The sequence below is a fragment of the Gadus chalcogrammus genome, chromosome 22, assembly GCF_026213295.1.
Source record: "Gadus chalcogrammus isolate NIFS_2021 chromosome 22, NIFS_Gcha_1.0, whole genome shotgun sequence".
Lineage (NCBI taxonomy): Eukaryota > Metazoa > Chordata > Actinopteri > Gadiformes > Gadidae > Gadus > Gadus chalcogrammus.
In genome coordinates, this window is record NC_079433.1 from 20,333,054 (window position 1) to 20,346,213 (window position 13,160).

General features: G+C 43.8%; 1 protein-coding gene across 2 annotated transcripts in view; it reads right to left on the bottom strand.

The window, feature by feature from the left end:
• Nucleotides 1-13,160, bottom strand: part of fam91a1 (family with sequence similarity 91 member A1) — a 47,791-nt gene that overhangs the window by 10,139 nt on the left and 24,492 nt on the right. The window contains exons 13-16 of one of the 2 annotated variants that reach the window (XM_056582226.1): nucleotides 12,603-12,718; nucleotides 12,043-12,129; nucleotides 11,758-11,887; nucleotides 841-989 (exon numbers count right to left, since the gene is read on the bottom strand). In XM_056582226.1, the coding sequence (XP_056438201.1) occupies nucleotides 841-989; nucleotides 11,758-11,887; nucleotides 12,043-12,129; nucleotides 12,603-12,718 (482 nt within the window). The remainder of the gene's footprint in view (nucleotides 1-840; nucleotides 990-11,757; nucleotides 11,888-12,042; nucleotides 12,130-12,602; nucleotides 12,719-13,160) is intronic. The other variant, XM_056582227.1, reaches the window with a different exon arrangement.

Here is a 13,160-nt window from a genome sequence, read left to right on the forward strand (position 1 = left end):
ATGTTTTGAGACATTTTATTCCTGAAAATGAATCACAAATGTCAGAACTTCACTACATCTGAATGAATATTTTTATATATTTTTCCTGTTTAACCAATGAGGTAGCCTAGCTCAATATTTTCCCTCTAATTGCCTATCTTGAACTTTCCTAATGCGGACAAAAAGGGGCTGTGGTCATGCACAACAAAACAAAACATGCAAGATTTAAATCCTCCTAATTATTTAAAAACTTGAATATCCAATAGAAAATTGTAGACGTCGTCTATAGTCTCACAAACCTGAGCTCTGAAATTGGGTGGTCAATTTCATCTTTCTATCGCTCAATTGACTCTTCACAACACATTGCTAAAGTAAAAAATACTTATATTTTAGGTATTTTATATGGTCTACTGGTGAAGTAACATTGAACATTGATGAATTTGAGGGGGGGGGGGAGAGAGATACAGCAGAGGCACGGATGTATAGACAAGAAAAGGGGAAATCCCACGCAACCCCCCCAGCATATCGCACCCTTGCATGTGAATTTGTGAGTGTGTATGTCCAGAAGGAAGAGACAACCTTGGCGTTTGTGTGTAAGCATCCAGTTGGCAACTCTAAGGCTATGAAGGATCCAGGAAGAAAAAGAGAGTTCAAAGCAGTTCCACTGCTGGCTGTGCTCCAGCTCTTTCTGTGTCTCACACACACACACACACACACACACACACACACACACACACACACACACACACACACACACACACACACACACACACACACACACACACACACACACACACACACACACACACACACACACAGTCATTAGCAAACCACACCTTGCCTCCCCCCTCCCGGCGGTACCTGGGGCGTGCAGCTGCTGATGGGTCTGATCTCGTTGCTGAGGGGAGCCATGGAGACGAGCAGCTTGTAGTTCTTGTTGAGGACGCGGCTGCAGGTGGCCTGGTCCAGCCCCAGCAGGCTCTCACAGCGCAGCATGTCCAGGGGGAAGCCTGGAGAGAGGAGCAGGAGGAGTCTGAACATTCACTTAAACTGTCCTATGCTTTTATTACATTTTATGTTATGTGTCGTTGGGCTACGTAAAAATAACACACATTTTACAATTAGATTATTATCATCAAGTCAGAAACATCTCCATTTAGTTTTTTGGTTATCAGAAGACCAAATCAAACTTTTAACGTGGTACAGTTGAACGATGTTACTTTACTACTAATTTAAGGTGGCCACCGTTAACAAGCAAACAGGATCAGTGTGTGGTCTCTCAATACCAATCCAGGCACCTCCATTCAACTGGGATTGCAGCTCAACAATTACCACCATCGGATGAAAACAATTACTGACGGTAAATCAGGTGCACAGCAGCAGAATGGCTGAGAATGAGTGGGAAACTCACAATACAAACGTAGGCACCCAGCCAACACTAAACAAACTTGGTAACAAACAGCGTCTGCTATTACAATGGTGCCTGCAGGGAAATGGAGGGATATGCTTGTTGTGGTCCAAAGAGAGGGGGAGAATCTGTCGCTCGCTCTTTCTATACGTTTTTACACTGCAAAATAGGCCTGTCTTATGCCCGGCTTTTTTTATTATACCGGCTTGATTTGGCACCCCAATTTACCCTCTCGGACCCTTCACATATTGGGAGTTTCATTGTCTTGTAAATGCAATTAGACGACTTTGCGGTTCCAGGGGTGGGAATAGAGGGTAGAGGTGTTGCTGCGTTATCTCTACAACAGAGACAATACAGCAACATCAACATGAGAAGTTCTAACTGGAGAGACGGTGAAATCCGCGAGCTGCTGACCATCATGTGAGAGAAGGTGATGCAGTCACATTTAAGGAAGATGGGGAAAAGTGGTGCGATCTACGAGAAAGTACCAGAGGAACTTTCCTAACGAGGCTTTTGTCGGGATAAAAAAATTGCACTTGTAAATAGTTAATCGCGTTTTGTAGACTTCACTTAGATGTACACTCATTCGTGTATGCGTGTGGCTTGAATAATAAGAAAATAAAAACATTCGGAGTATTCAAATTATTTGAATGAGGTTTAATCCCGCCTACTCTAACAAACCAAGAAAGCAGGCTCCTTGACGAAGGGGGATTTTACCCCCTCGGTTTTACGCATATGGAAACAAAGACTGTTTAAATACTGCGTCGGAGAACCCGACGCAGTCTTTAGGATTCATAATATCAGAGAATATCCCTGTCGGTTCGGCCGCAGCGCAATGAATGAATAAGATCGTAAACACGTAGGAAGGAAAAAACATTTATTTTGATAGATGTGCCCGAAGTTACTACTTAACAACCTCGTTGATGACCAACATTAATTAATGTTAATGTATTTCTTCGAGTTACTAAATAAAGGTTGCCGCTGTGTGGACCTCCCATTATTGGTTGTGCTCTTTCAATGAGCTGTGCACAACAAGGGGGGGCTCGCCAACGAAGTTGAACCAGGAACCTTTTTTTTCTAGGGCCTTTTGTTATTTTTTCTGTGTTTCACATGAAGACTAGGCACAGTTAGTCAATTTGGGGTAGGCAGTTTGGAGGGGACACTCCAAAACCAGTTTGTCTCACATAAGTTGTTTACGGTGTGACTCATACTGCCCCATGCGTTTCTGCTTGTTGGGTTATAAATGGGACAGGGTAATTCTGGATACTGGGCATAGTAATTCACGGGTCTACGATTTTTTTTTAAATACCTTATCGGGGTACTTTACCCCAATTTACAAAAGCAGATTTGGTGGATTTGGCATTACATTTGGGGTGGGAACGATCTTTACGAAATCAATTACCAAAGAGGCGGAACTGAGGTATATTGTGGAGGGGTTGGCTATATCTGCCAAACTTCTGGAAGGCCTTCAAACTCCAATGTCCTCAAAAGTTTCAGAGCTTTTTGGTGGCACTTTGTCATTTGAACAGTTTATGCAATTAAAGATGGGAAAGGATAGAATACAATTTGAGTTGGAGCATGAGAAAATGAGGGCTGGGATAGCATTGGAGAGGGAGAAAGTCAAAACAGAGCAGTTCAAACTGGAGCAGATAAGAGCGAGAACAGCGTAGAACTCTGCTAATGGGGATGGTTTGACAAATGCGGATAGGGGTATTGATATTACTGGGTCTTGATGAAAAGACCCAGACTCGCTTTTCACACTGTTTGAGCGTGTAGCAGAGGTTAAGGGATGGCCTGCTAGTCATCAGACTTTGATGTTGCAATGTGTTTCGACCGGTAAGCCTCAGAGATTTTTTTCTGCCCTTAGCTAGGATGAAAGTGATGATTATGCTAAGGTTAAAGCAACAGTGTTGAAAGTGTAACTAGTTCCTGAAGCATATAGACAGAGATTTCGAAACTAGATGATGGTTGGCGCGCACACCAATTTTTTTTTCCAAGAGAGATCTTTCGTCATTTTACCTGTTGGACTACTGCTTCTGAGGTGGACAATTATGGGGTCTTGTGTGACTTAATTGCGTTGGACCAATTCAAAAGTTCACTGCCTGCTAATCTGGTTACCTGTATATGCGAAAAGTAGGTGAATACAACAGCTGCGGCAGCAGTTCTGGCAGATGAATATGTGTTAACCCAATGCTACTGGCTCTACTTTGGGTCAGATTCACAGAAGAGACCAGCAGAGGGAGAACTTCAGGTCTAGGCCTAGTAAGTCCCTAAGTGGCACTCAAGAAATAGCTATGGAGGGCAGTGAGGAATGTACCAGTAACAGACGGTAGGTTGGAACTAGCAACGGTTTGTCATGGGTGCAGAAACAGGGGACACTTGAAATGGGAATGCTAAATCAATAACGCTGGCCAGAAATCTGCTGATTCTAGTGTATATATGCAGCTGGCCTGGTGTCATCCGTACGTAGCGTTAACATGTTAGATGGTTTTCCCTTCATTATAGCACCATCTTAAAGGAAATGTGTGCACCTTTTGTGTCACAGGGTTTTCTGTCGGTGGATGGAAAAGAGAAGGTACCGGTGTTGCGGAAGTTTTGCTGTGGAAAAGGATTTGCAATTTTCAACCCATAGGGATCCTGTCAGAAATGTATCAGTAATTGGAATTGGGTTGGTTCCTCTGTTGGTGCCCTTGCATAATTGTCATCTCTTGTCTGATCTAGTATGTTGGGAGGTTACTATGGGTATCCGTCCCCACCTGCCAATTCAAGGCATTGATATTATTCTGGGGAATGATTTGGCTGGGGCGAAGGTGTGGAAAGATGGTCCACTATTGTTGGGGGCAAATTCACCCTTGCAGGACTCGCAGGACTCGGAGAGCCCAGAGGTGTGTTTGGAAAAACACCCTGAGGTTGTATTTTCTTGTGCCTTTATGCAGGCAATGATTAAAGCAAAAGCAGAACAATCAGAGGCATCTGAACAGACAGTTTTCTCCGAAAAGGAGAAAAGGGATCAGGTACAATAGTTTTCCATCCCGTTGCCGTTCCTTAATAGAGGACTGCATTGAAGAACAGGCTTCAGATCCTCATTATTATTGTTTGAATTGGTCCGTCCAGAAAATGAACTCAAAGGTGTTATTAATGGGTATTTTTTTGAGGAGAGGTTGCTGTTAAGGAAATGGGCTTGTGTAGTGAAGGAGGTGCAAGTAGACAAAGTGGTTCAGGTTGTGGTGCCCTCAAAGTTCACGGACTTGGCACATCACATGGTGGAATTGCAGATCGTTAGGGGTAAAGAAAACCTTTGACATGTGCTCCGTAATTCTTTTGGCCTCTTCTGAAAAGGGACGTAGCGATGTACTACTTGCAACACCTGTCAGCTAACTTGAAAGCCAAATCAGAAGATTAAACTTGTTTTTGTTTTATTTATTTCTTATTGCTTATGTTTATTTATTTATTTATTTATTTATTTTTTCCACAATGTCTTGTTTTTTTTTTTTTTTAAATATGTATGATGACTATATGCTCTGTAAGGTGACCTTGGGTGTTTTGAAAGGCGCCTCTAAATTAAATGTATTATTATTATTATTATTATTTAAACCAGCTCCATTGTACCCTATTGCAGTGGTTGAGAACCATTTGAATATCTGCTGCTTGACTGTGTTGGTCAGCTACCAAAAAGTAAGGCAGGTAATAAATATTGTAACAGTGATGTGTAAAAGTACTCGGTATCCTGCGACTTTGAAGACCAAACCAGTACTGAAAGCTTGAACTTATTTTATGACAACATTTGGAGACCCAAAAGTGGTGCAAACTGACCAGGGGAGTAACTTCATGTCTCGCATTTTGTCTCAGGTCTTGAAAAAGTTAAAGGTTAAGCATCAGGTGTCGAGGGCATACCTCCCGGATGCGCAGGGCGCCATTGAGTGTTTTCCTCAGACATCGAAATATATGTTGCGTTAATTTTGCACTGAGCTTTTGCAGGATTGGGAGGAGGGTCTTCCGTGGCTGTTACTTGCCTCCAGGGATGTGGCCCAGGAGAGTACAGGGTTCAGCCCCAAAAAACATGCATATGGGCACACAGTGTGGGGTCCATTAGCAGTGCTGCGTGGTGATTTGAAACATCCTGAGCCACCAGAAAATGTGTTGAATTATGTAAACCTTTTTTTGCCGTAGACTGTATTTCCTGTGCCACTGCCCACAAAAAGTCGATCTAATTGACACACCAGATAGAAGGAAGAAGGTTCAATGGTGTCATGTAAATTCATTGAAACCCTATCATTCTTTTCATGCTGCCACTCAGGAAAGAGGTCACCTGGTTTCTACAGAAAATGTTGCTGCAACATCTGTAAGGTCTCTAGCCACAGTTGGATTCTTGCCTACGGATTTTGACGTTCCATCTGAACCTATTCCTACAGGGAGACTCAACAACTCTGAATTCCTTAAACATGTAGACGAGCAGTCGAGTTATTTGTGTCACTCACCGGGAGGATGTGGTGTAATTGGTTGGTTCTCATTTGAATCTATTTGAAAAAACACCATCAAGATCCAACCTTGTTGAGCATCACATAAAGGTCGGGGATGCTCGACCTTTCAGACAACGTCCCTATCGGTTGCACATGGAAAATGCCAGCGAATGGAGACGGAGGTGGAGTACATGTTAGAAAATGGGATAGCACAGCCGGTGTGCTCCAGCTGGGCTTCTCCATGACTGCTGGCAAATAAGGCAGATGGGTCAAATCGATTTTGTACAGTTTTCAGAAAGGTTTATGCAGTCACCAAATCAGACTGTTATCCAATACCTTGAATGGAGGATTGCATTGATCAAGTGGGAAGTGCAACATTTGTGACTAAATTAGATGTTTTGAAAGGTGGTGGATGCCAGCAAGATTGGTGCAGGAGCGGTCATCTTACAGGAAGGGGAAGGGGGAATTGAATCTCCTGGAGGCACCAGCGTTGATTTGGGCACTTCAAAACTTTGAAGTGTATATTTTCCCCTCAGTTCCAGTGACGATTTATACGGATCACAATCATAGACTTTTGTGTTTTACGGTTGTGACAATGTAACGGCCGACGCACTTTATCAAGCTCCAATTTGATAACACGAAGACCCTATTTATTTATTTAGTCCTGGCCAAGAGGCAGCAAAAAAGGCAACAAAAGTTACAGTTACAACATACAGAGAGCAATTAAAATTATATAAAACAGTTACAAGTAAAGGAGGTCATCTCAGGTGGATGTAAAAGTATTCAAAGAAATCAGTTCAGTTATTCTCCAGTCTTTTTGCAGCATGTTCCATGTAGAAGGAGCAGAGTAGATGAAAGCCCTTTTTCCCCAGTTCTGTGTGGGCAAATGGAACAGACAGCAACAACTGATCTATTGAACGCAAACCGTAAGAATCAACAAGTCTCTGTATGATTAGATTACAGATGTAGGAGGGCAGTAGCCCAAGCATGGCCCTGTAAATAAAAGTGCACTAGTGTCCCAGCCTCCTGGTGGACAAAGAAGGCCATCCCAAGCGAGAATACAATTCACAATGATTGGTCAGGGCTCCACAGTTAGCAATAAACTAAGTCTTGTCAGCATTGAGTACTAGTTTTAGGAGGAGTGGAGGAGTGTGTGCTGGACCACATCAAAAGCTATCTGCAGAGATGCAACACCTTTAGCATGAGTTGATCCAAAACAGTAAATAATTGTGTCATCGGCATAAAAATGCAGGTTAGCATCCAACACATTTTTTCCCCAACTCATGAACAGGAGGGGTCCTAATATCGAACCCTGTGGCACTCCCTTGTGGAAACATTCAGAAAACAGACCATCATATAATACTGTAGAACATAATACACTAAGTCCTGTCACTCAAATAATTTGTGAACCAGGAACCAGGATGCTTTAAAACAACAAGGTCCAGTGTCAAAAGCTTGAGAGATTAAAAAGGATTGTTAGAGGCTGTGCTGCAAAATCAGCTGCTATTTGAAAAAAAAATAGAGCTCTATCAAATCAGGTCTGTGATCTAACGTTTTGAGGGCTTTATGCACTTGCTGCACATTAAAAGCTACAAAATTAAAGGGTTCTCCTGAAAACCTTGGGGGGGGGGTCTGTGCAGGGAGTCACAGGGGCAAACAAAGAACCAGATGATTCAAAATGCTTGTTAAAGCAATTACGGACCTCCGTTTTATCATAGACTGGGACCGAGTCTTTGAAAACAAATGTCGGAAAAGCGGACTTTTAATTACAGATCAAGGGCCCTATTTTAACGGTCTGAAACGCAAGTGGGAAGCGCAAAGCGCAAGTAGCTTTGTGGGCGGTTCTACGGCGCTATCGCTATTTTACAGGCGGATAAATGACGCTTGCGCCACGGCGCAAGTGTCAAAAGGGTTGGTCTGAAGCAGCCTAATTACCCGTAGGTGTGGTTTGGGCGTGACGTGCAACAAACCAATGAGAGTGCCAGCTCCCATCCCCTTTAAGAGCCATGAGCGCATTTGAATCGGACGAGTTGATATTTTGACAGCGCGTCTGCAGTCTCCGATGAGACAGATACACATGAATTTGCAAATGGCTTAGTTTATTGCCAAATAATATGGCCTAATTCACACATGGAATAAGGGGTTTTCTTCCACAACTTCAGAAATACTGAGTCCTCAAATAAATTTCGGCAAAGAAAACGTATGATAGGCTATAACATATGATATGCGGTAACTGTGGTTCTATTTAATGATATAGGCCTACGCAATACATTATAAACATTGTTTCTTATCAGTATTGTATGCTATCCTAATATGCATGTGTCCCCGCGGTAATATACATTGCCATTGATTGTATTATGCGTTCCGTGTTTAGTTTGCCCAAGTGAAGGAGTTCAAGTACCTCGGGGTCTTGTTCGCGAGTGAGGGAACTATGGAGCGTGAGATTGGCCGGAGAATAGGAGCAGCGGGGGCGGTATTACGTTCACTTTACCGCACCGTTGTTACAAAAAGAGAGCTGAGCCGCAAGGCAAAGCTCTCGATCTACCGGTCGATCTTCGTTCCTATCCTCACCTATGGTCATGAGGGTTGGGTGATGACCGAAAGGACGAGATCGCGGGTACAAGCGGCCAAGATGAGTTTTCTCAGAAGGGTGGCTGGCGTCTCCCTTAGGGATAGGGTGAGAAGCTCAGCCATCCGTGAGGAACTCGGATTAGAGCCGCTGCTCCTTTACTTAGAAAGGAGTCAGCTGAGGTGGTTCGGGCATCTGGTAACGATGCCCACTGGGCGCCTTCCTTGGGAGGTGTTTCAGGCACGTCCAGTGGGGAGGAGACCTCGGGGAAGACCTAGGACTAGGTGGAGAGATTATATCTCAACACTGGCTTGGGAACGCCTCGGGATCCCCCCGTCAGAGCTGGTCAATGTGGCCCGGGAAAGGGAAGTCTGGGGCCCCCTGCTTGAGCTGCTCCCCCCGCGACCCGACCCCGGATAAGCGGACGAAGATGAGATGATGATGAGAGTGTTTAGTTTGCGTGTGTTTAAACAGAGCACACACGCGCGCCCGCATTCATTCATTCTTTTCAACACTCACTCGCGGTAAAACAATGTTTTTCACGATCAAATAGGCCTACTCATCAATCCTAAAAGTTATGGGCATGTAGGCCTACACGATGTCTGTGTCAAGAAAATATGTGTTTGCTGTACGGTGTTTGCAGATGCATTGATTTAAAAGTACAACTTATTACCGCTGCATCAGCTGTTCTTTCCCAAATAATTTACCAAGAATGTGCGGCTAGGTAGATGAGAGAAGCAAAGTGTATGCGCGAGGTGCACAAGCAATCCGTATGCATCGCATGCGCATGTATGCTCTCGCCCTTAAAATAGCATCTGAACAACGCGCCACTGACTTTAAACCAGGTATTTCCTGGTCAGTAGCGCAATGGTATTCAGAGACGGCAAAATACCGTTTGCGCCAGAACACGCCTCCTCCTTCCGCCGAACCGCCCCTTGGGGCGCATGATCAATCCCTAATTTACAGGCGAGGGGCGCTGGTGGGAAAAGAACGCTCTGCGCCAGTTGTAAACTAGCAACGACACATGCGCCAGTGACTAAGTCACTTGCGCCGGATGCAAGATAGGGCCCTAAGACTTAATCACTTTCCAAAATCGCTGTGGATTATTGAGGTTCTCAGTTGTGCAAGATTAGTAATCTTCTGATTTAGCTTTTTTGATAAGAGAAGTGCATTTGTTCCTTAGTTGCCTGAAAATAGGCAACTAGACCATTCAGACCAGGGGCCAAATAGATTTTTCTGGCTTTGGTTGACTTTGGGGAAAACCAGGGGTTTTCTCCTCCCTTCACCCTCAATTTCCTGATAGGAGCATATTTAGTTACAATTTTCATAACATTGTCCACAAAGAATGTCCAAGTTAGCTCAACTTCTGGCAACAGACCTATATGCCCCCAATTAACCAAAGATAAATCATGATGATAAGCTTGTTCATTATATAATTGTTTTTACTTCCTCGTCGAAAATAATGCGTGGTTTACATTTGAGGATTTTATTTTCCCTGCAAGTAGCAACAACAAAATGATCACTCAAGTCATTGAAGAAGATTTAAATTCATCAGAAACTGCATTAAGACTGTCCCAATTCATATCTCTAGCCATTAAAAGTTCATTATAATTTATTTTGGACAAAGGATGCTTCAATGACGATAATGCCTCCTTGGTGGCAGATGGAGGCCTATAGCACCCGACAACAGTCATAGAGAGGGACTTGGCTGTTTCCCCCTATAAGCCAAAAATTCCAATTGCCTACAGATAGACTAAGACAAACCAATTGAAGCATCACATTTTGATTTAACATAACAACGTTCCTGCTGGACTGTTCTCTTTCCAGGGAGGCTGATTGCCTGGCCCCTCCCACCTCATTGTGGGAGTGAACACACCTGCCGGAAGCCTGCATAAGGTGGGGGGGAATCCAACATGGCGTTCTCTCCCACCTGAAAGGCTGGGGCCTGCCTGGCATCCAACAGGATTTAAGATTCGGGTTGCTATTCCATCCCTTTAGCATTGGTTTGCATTCTCTTAGCTTAGTTTAACTGTTTGTTGTTTTCTTTGAGTTACTAAATAAAGGTAACGGACAGTTAACTGTCGCTGTGTGGACCTCCAGTTCTTGGTTGTGCTCTTCAACGAGCTGGGCACAACAATACTGATGGGCAGACATACACACACACACAATAACGCACAGATACACGCACATACACACACACACTTCCCTTGCTGCACACCAGTCTAAAATAAATCTGTGCATTTGACTCGCATTCAAAACCTCAATGGTAAGGAAGGGACATTTTGAATTATCGATGAGCTTAATCTCCCTTCCTATCCTGGTGACACTCTGTTCCCTACTCTGCATGGCAGAACTGGCGCGCTATTGGCTGGTTTAACAAAATGACGACAGGGAAGCGACGGCAAGAAGCCAATTGCGTACAATTGAGTAATTTGAACTAGGCCCGTTGAACACGCCTCTTGTGCTTAAGAAAATTACAGCAGCTTCCCCGGACCAACATGCATTCAACTTGCGATTGAGCTTGGTCTGGCAATAGCTAGGCAAGTATCAAAGCGCATTAATATAAAGTTAGGTGGAAGGAAAAGGTGTGGAAGAAAAAGGTGCACAAGCACTAGGGATGAAAAAGCCATTCAAAAGTGTTCAAAAATAAGTCTGATGCTCAGTGGTCCAAAGTCATCCTTTCTGATGAGAGCAAATGTTTATTCCCATTTGGAAACCAACACACTGTGCACACTGCCAAAAGTACCAAAAACCTGGTTGAATGTCGATGGAATTACTGTGCTTGATTGGCCAGCAAACTGCCAAGAGTAAGATGAGAGAAATTAAACCGAACAATGCAGAAGAGCTGAAGGCCGCTATTGAAGCATCCTCGTCTTCCTTAACAGCTCAGCAGTGCCACAGGCTGATAGCATCCATGCCATGCCGCATTGAGGCATTAATTTATCCAAAAGGAGCCCAAACCAAGTACTGAGTACATATGCTGGATTCTATTTTTCAGAGGGCTGACATTTCTGTGTTTAAAAGATTTTTTTTAGTGATTTCAAGTAATATTCTAAATTTCTGCGATATTTAATTTCATAAACTGTAAACCATCATCATCACAATTACCGGTATAACAAATTAAGGCTTGAAATATCTCACTTTAGGGTTAGTTTAATTACTGAAATGAATGAACTTTTTGAGGGTAGTGATCAGTACCTCTATGTTGAGGGTTGTGGTCAGTACCTCTATGTTGAGGGTTGTGGTCAGTACCCATGTGTTGAGGGTTGTGGAGGGTTGTGGTTACTACTGGTCAGTACTTATATGTTGAGGGTTGTGGTATGGTCAGTACTGGTCAGTACCTATGTTGGGGATGTCGGGGCCCTGGTCCTGGGTGAGCTCCTTGTTGTAGCGCAGGAACAGGATGGTGTTCTTCAGGGTAAGGGCGTGGTCAAAGTAGCGCTGGGCCTCACCCTCCGCCGTGCTCTCCACCTGACAGATGGACGGACACGTATACATACATCAAACAAACACATTATGAAGGGTTATCATGAAAAAACATAATTCTAAATATTTATTTAATCCAAAAGTGTTAAGTAAACAAAAGGATCTTCATGATCAAGCGCATCAATATCTTTATTTCTCACCTTCTCCAGCTCGGCCAGAAAGCTGTCCAGAGTTTCGTCGGACAGCTTGCCCACCTCGAACATGGTTACGGCGTGGCTCTTCAGGTTCTGTTGAACATTTAAAGTACCACTTAGACAGGATAGTATAGTGGAAAGGGTGTTCCCTTGAGCAAGAAGCCTCTACATGCTCCATAATTAAATGGATCTGAATTCATTACAAGTCACTGTGGAAAGTACAGCAGCACTAAATAGTGTGACATCATTCCTCTCCAGCGGATAGACCAGTGTCAGCAGCTCAGTCTTTTGAGTTTTAAACAGAATTTTTTATTTAGTAGTCAGTCAGTCAGTCAGTCAGTCAGTCAGTCAGTACGTCTGTCTGTACGTCTGTCTGTACGTCTGTCTGTACGTCTGTCTGTACGTCTGTCTGTACGTCTGTCACTGTGGAAAGTACAGCAGCACTAAATAGTGTAACATCATTCCTCTCCAGCTGACGGACCAGTGTCAGCAGCTCAGTCTTTTGAGTTTTAAACACAATTTTTTATTCAGTCTGTTTGTACGTCTGTACGTCTGTCTGTACTGACCGGGGACAGGTTCCCCATCATGAGGAAGGCGGTGAGCGTGGAGTCGAACAGGAAGGCGATCCTCTTGGTGGGGCCGGCCGGGATGCTGAGGCTGCTGACGCTGGCTGTGTCAGCTGCTATGGCGACATTAGCAGATCACATGTGTTAAGTGGGATTCTATTGGTGTATCAAGCTGCACATTTTGCAGAACTGTACTGAACACACCTTATTATTAAGACACATCAAATTAGTTGAATGTACACAGTCAATCACGGGCTGAGTTGGAGTCGATCGCGAGAAATGTTGTGATGGAGGAAGCCGGTGTCGTGCCAATGTAGTTACCCCCTATAGGAAGTGTATAATCATCAACATGCATTCAGTACACACTACGCTTCTGTTACAGGAGCAGTGTATGTGTGGCGCGAGAATGACTGTGTGTGTCTGAAGCTGACAGAACCACTGAGAGACAAAGCACGTTTACTGACCCCCTTCACTACAAACATTGAGCTCTTCCTGTTTTTACTGACCCACTACAGAAAGAACATTAAGCTTGTCAAGTTTTTACTGACCCAGTACAGT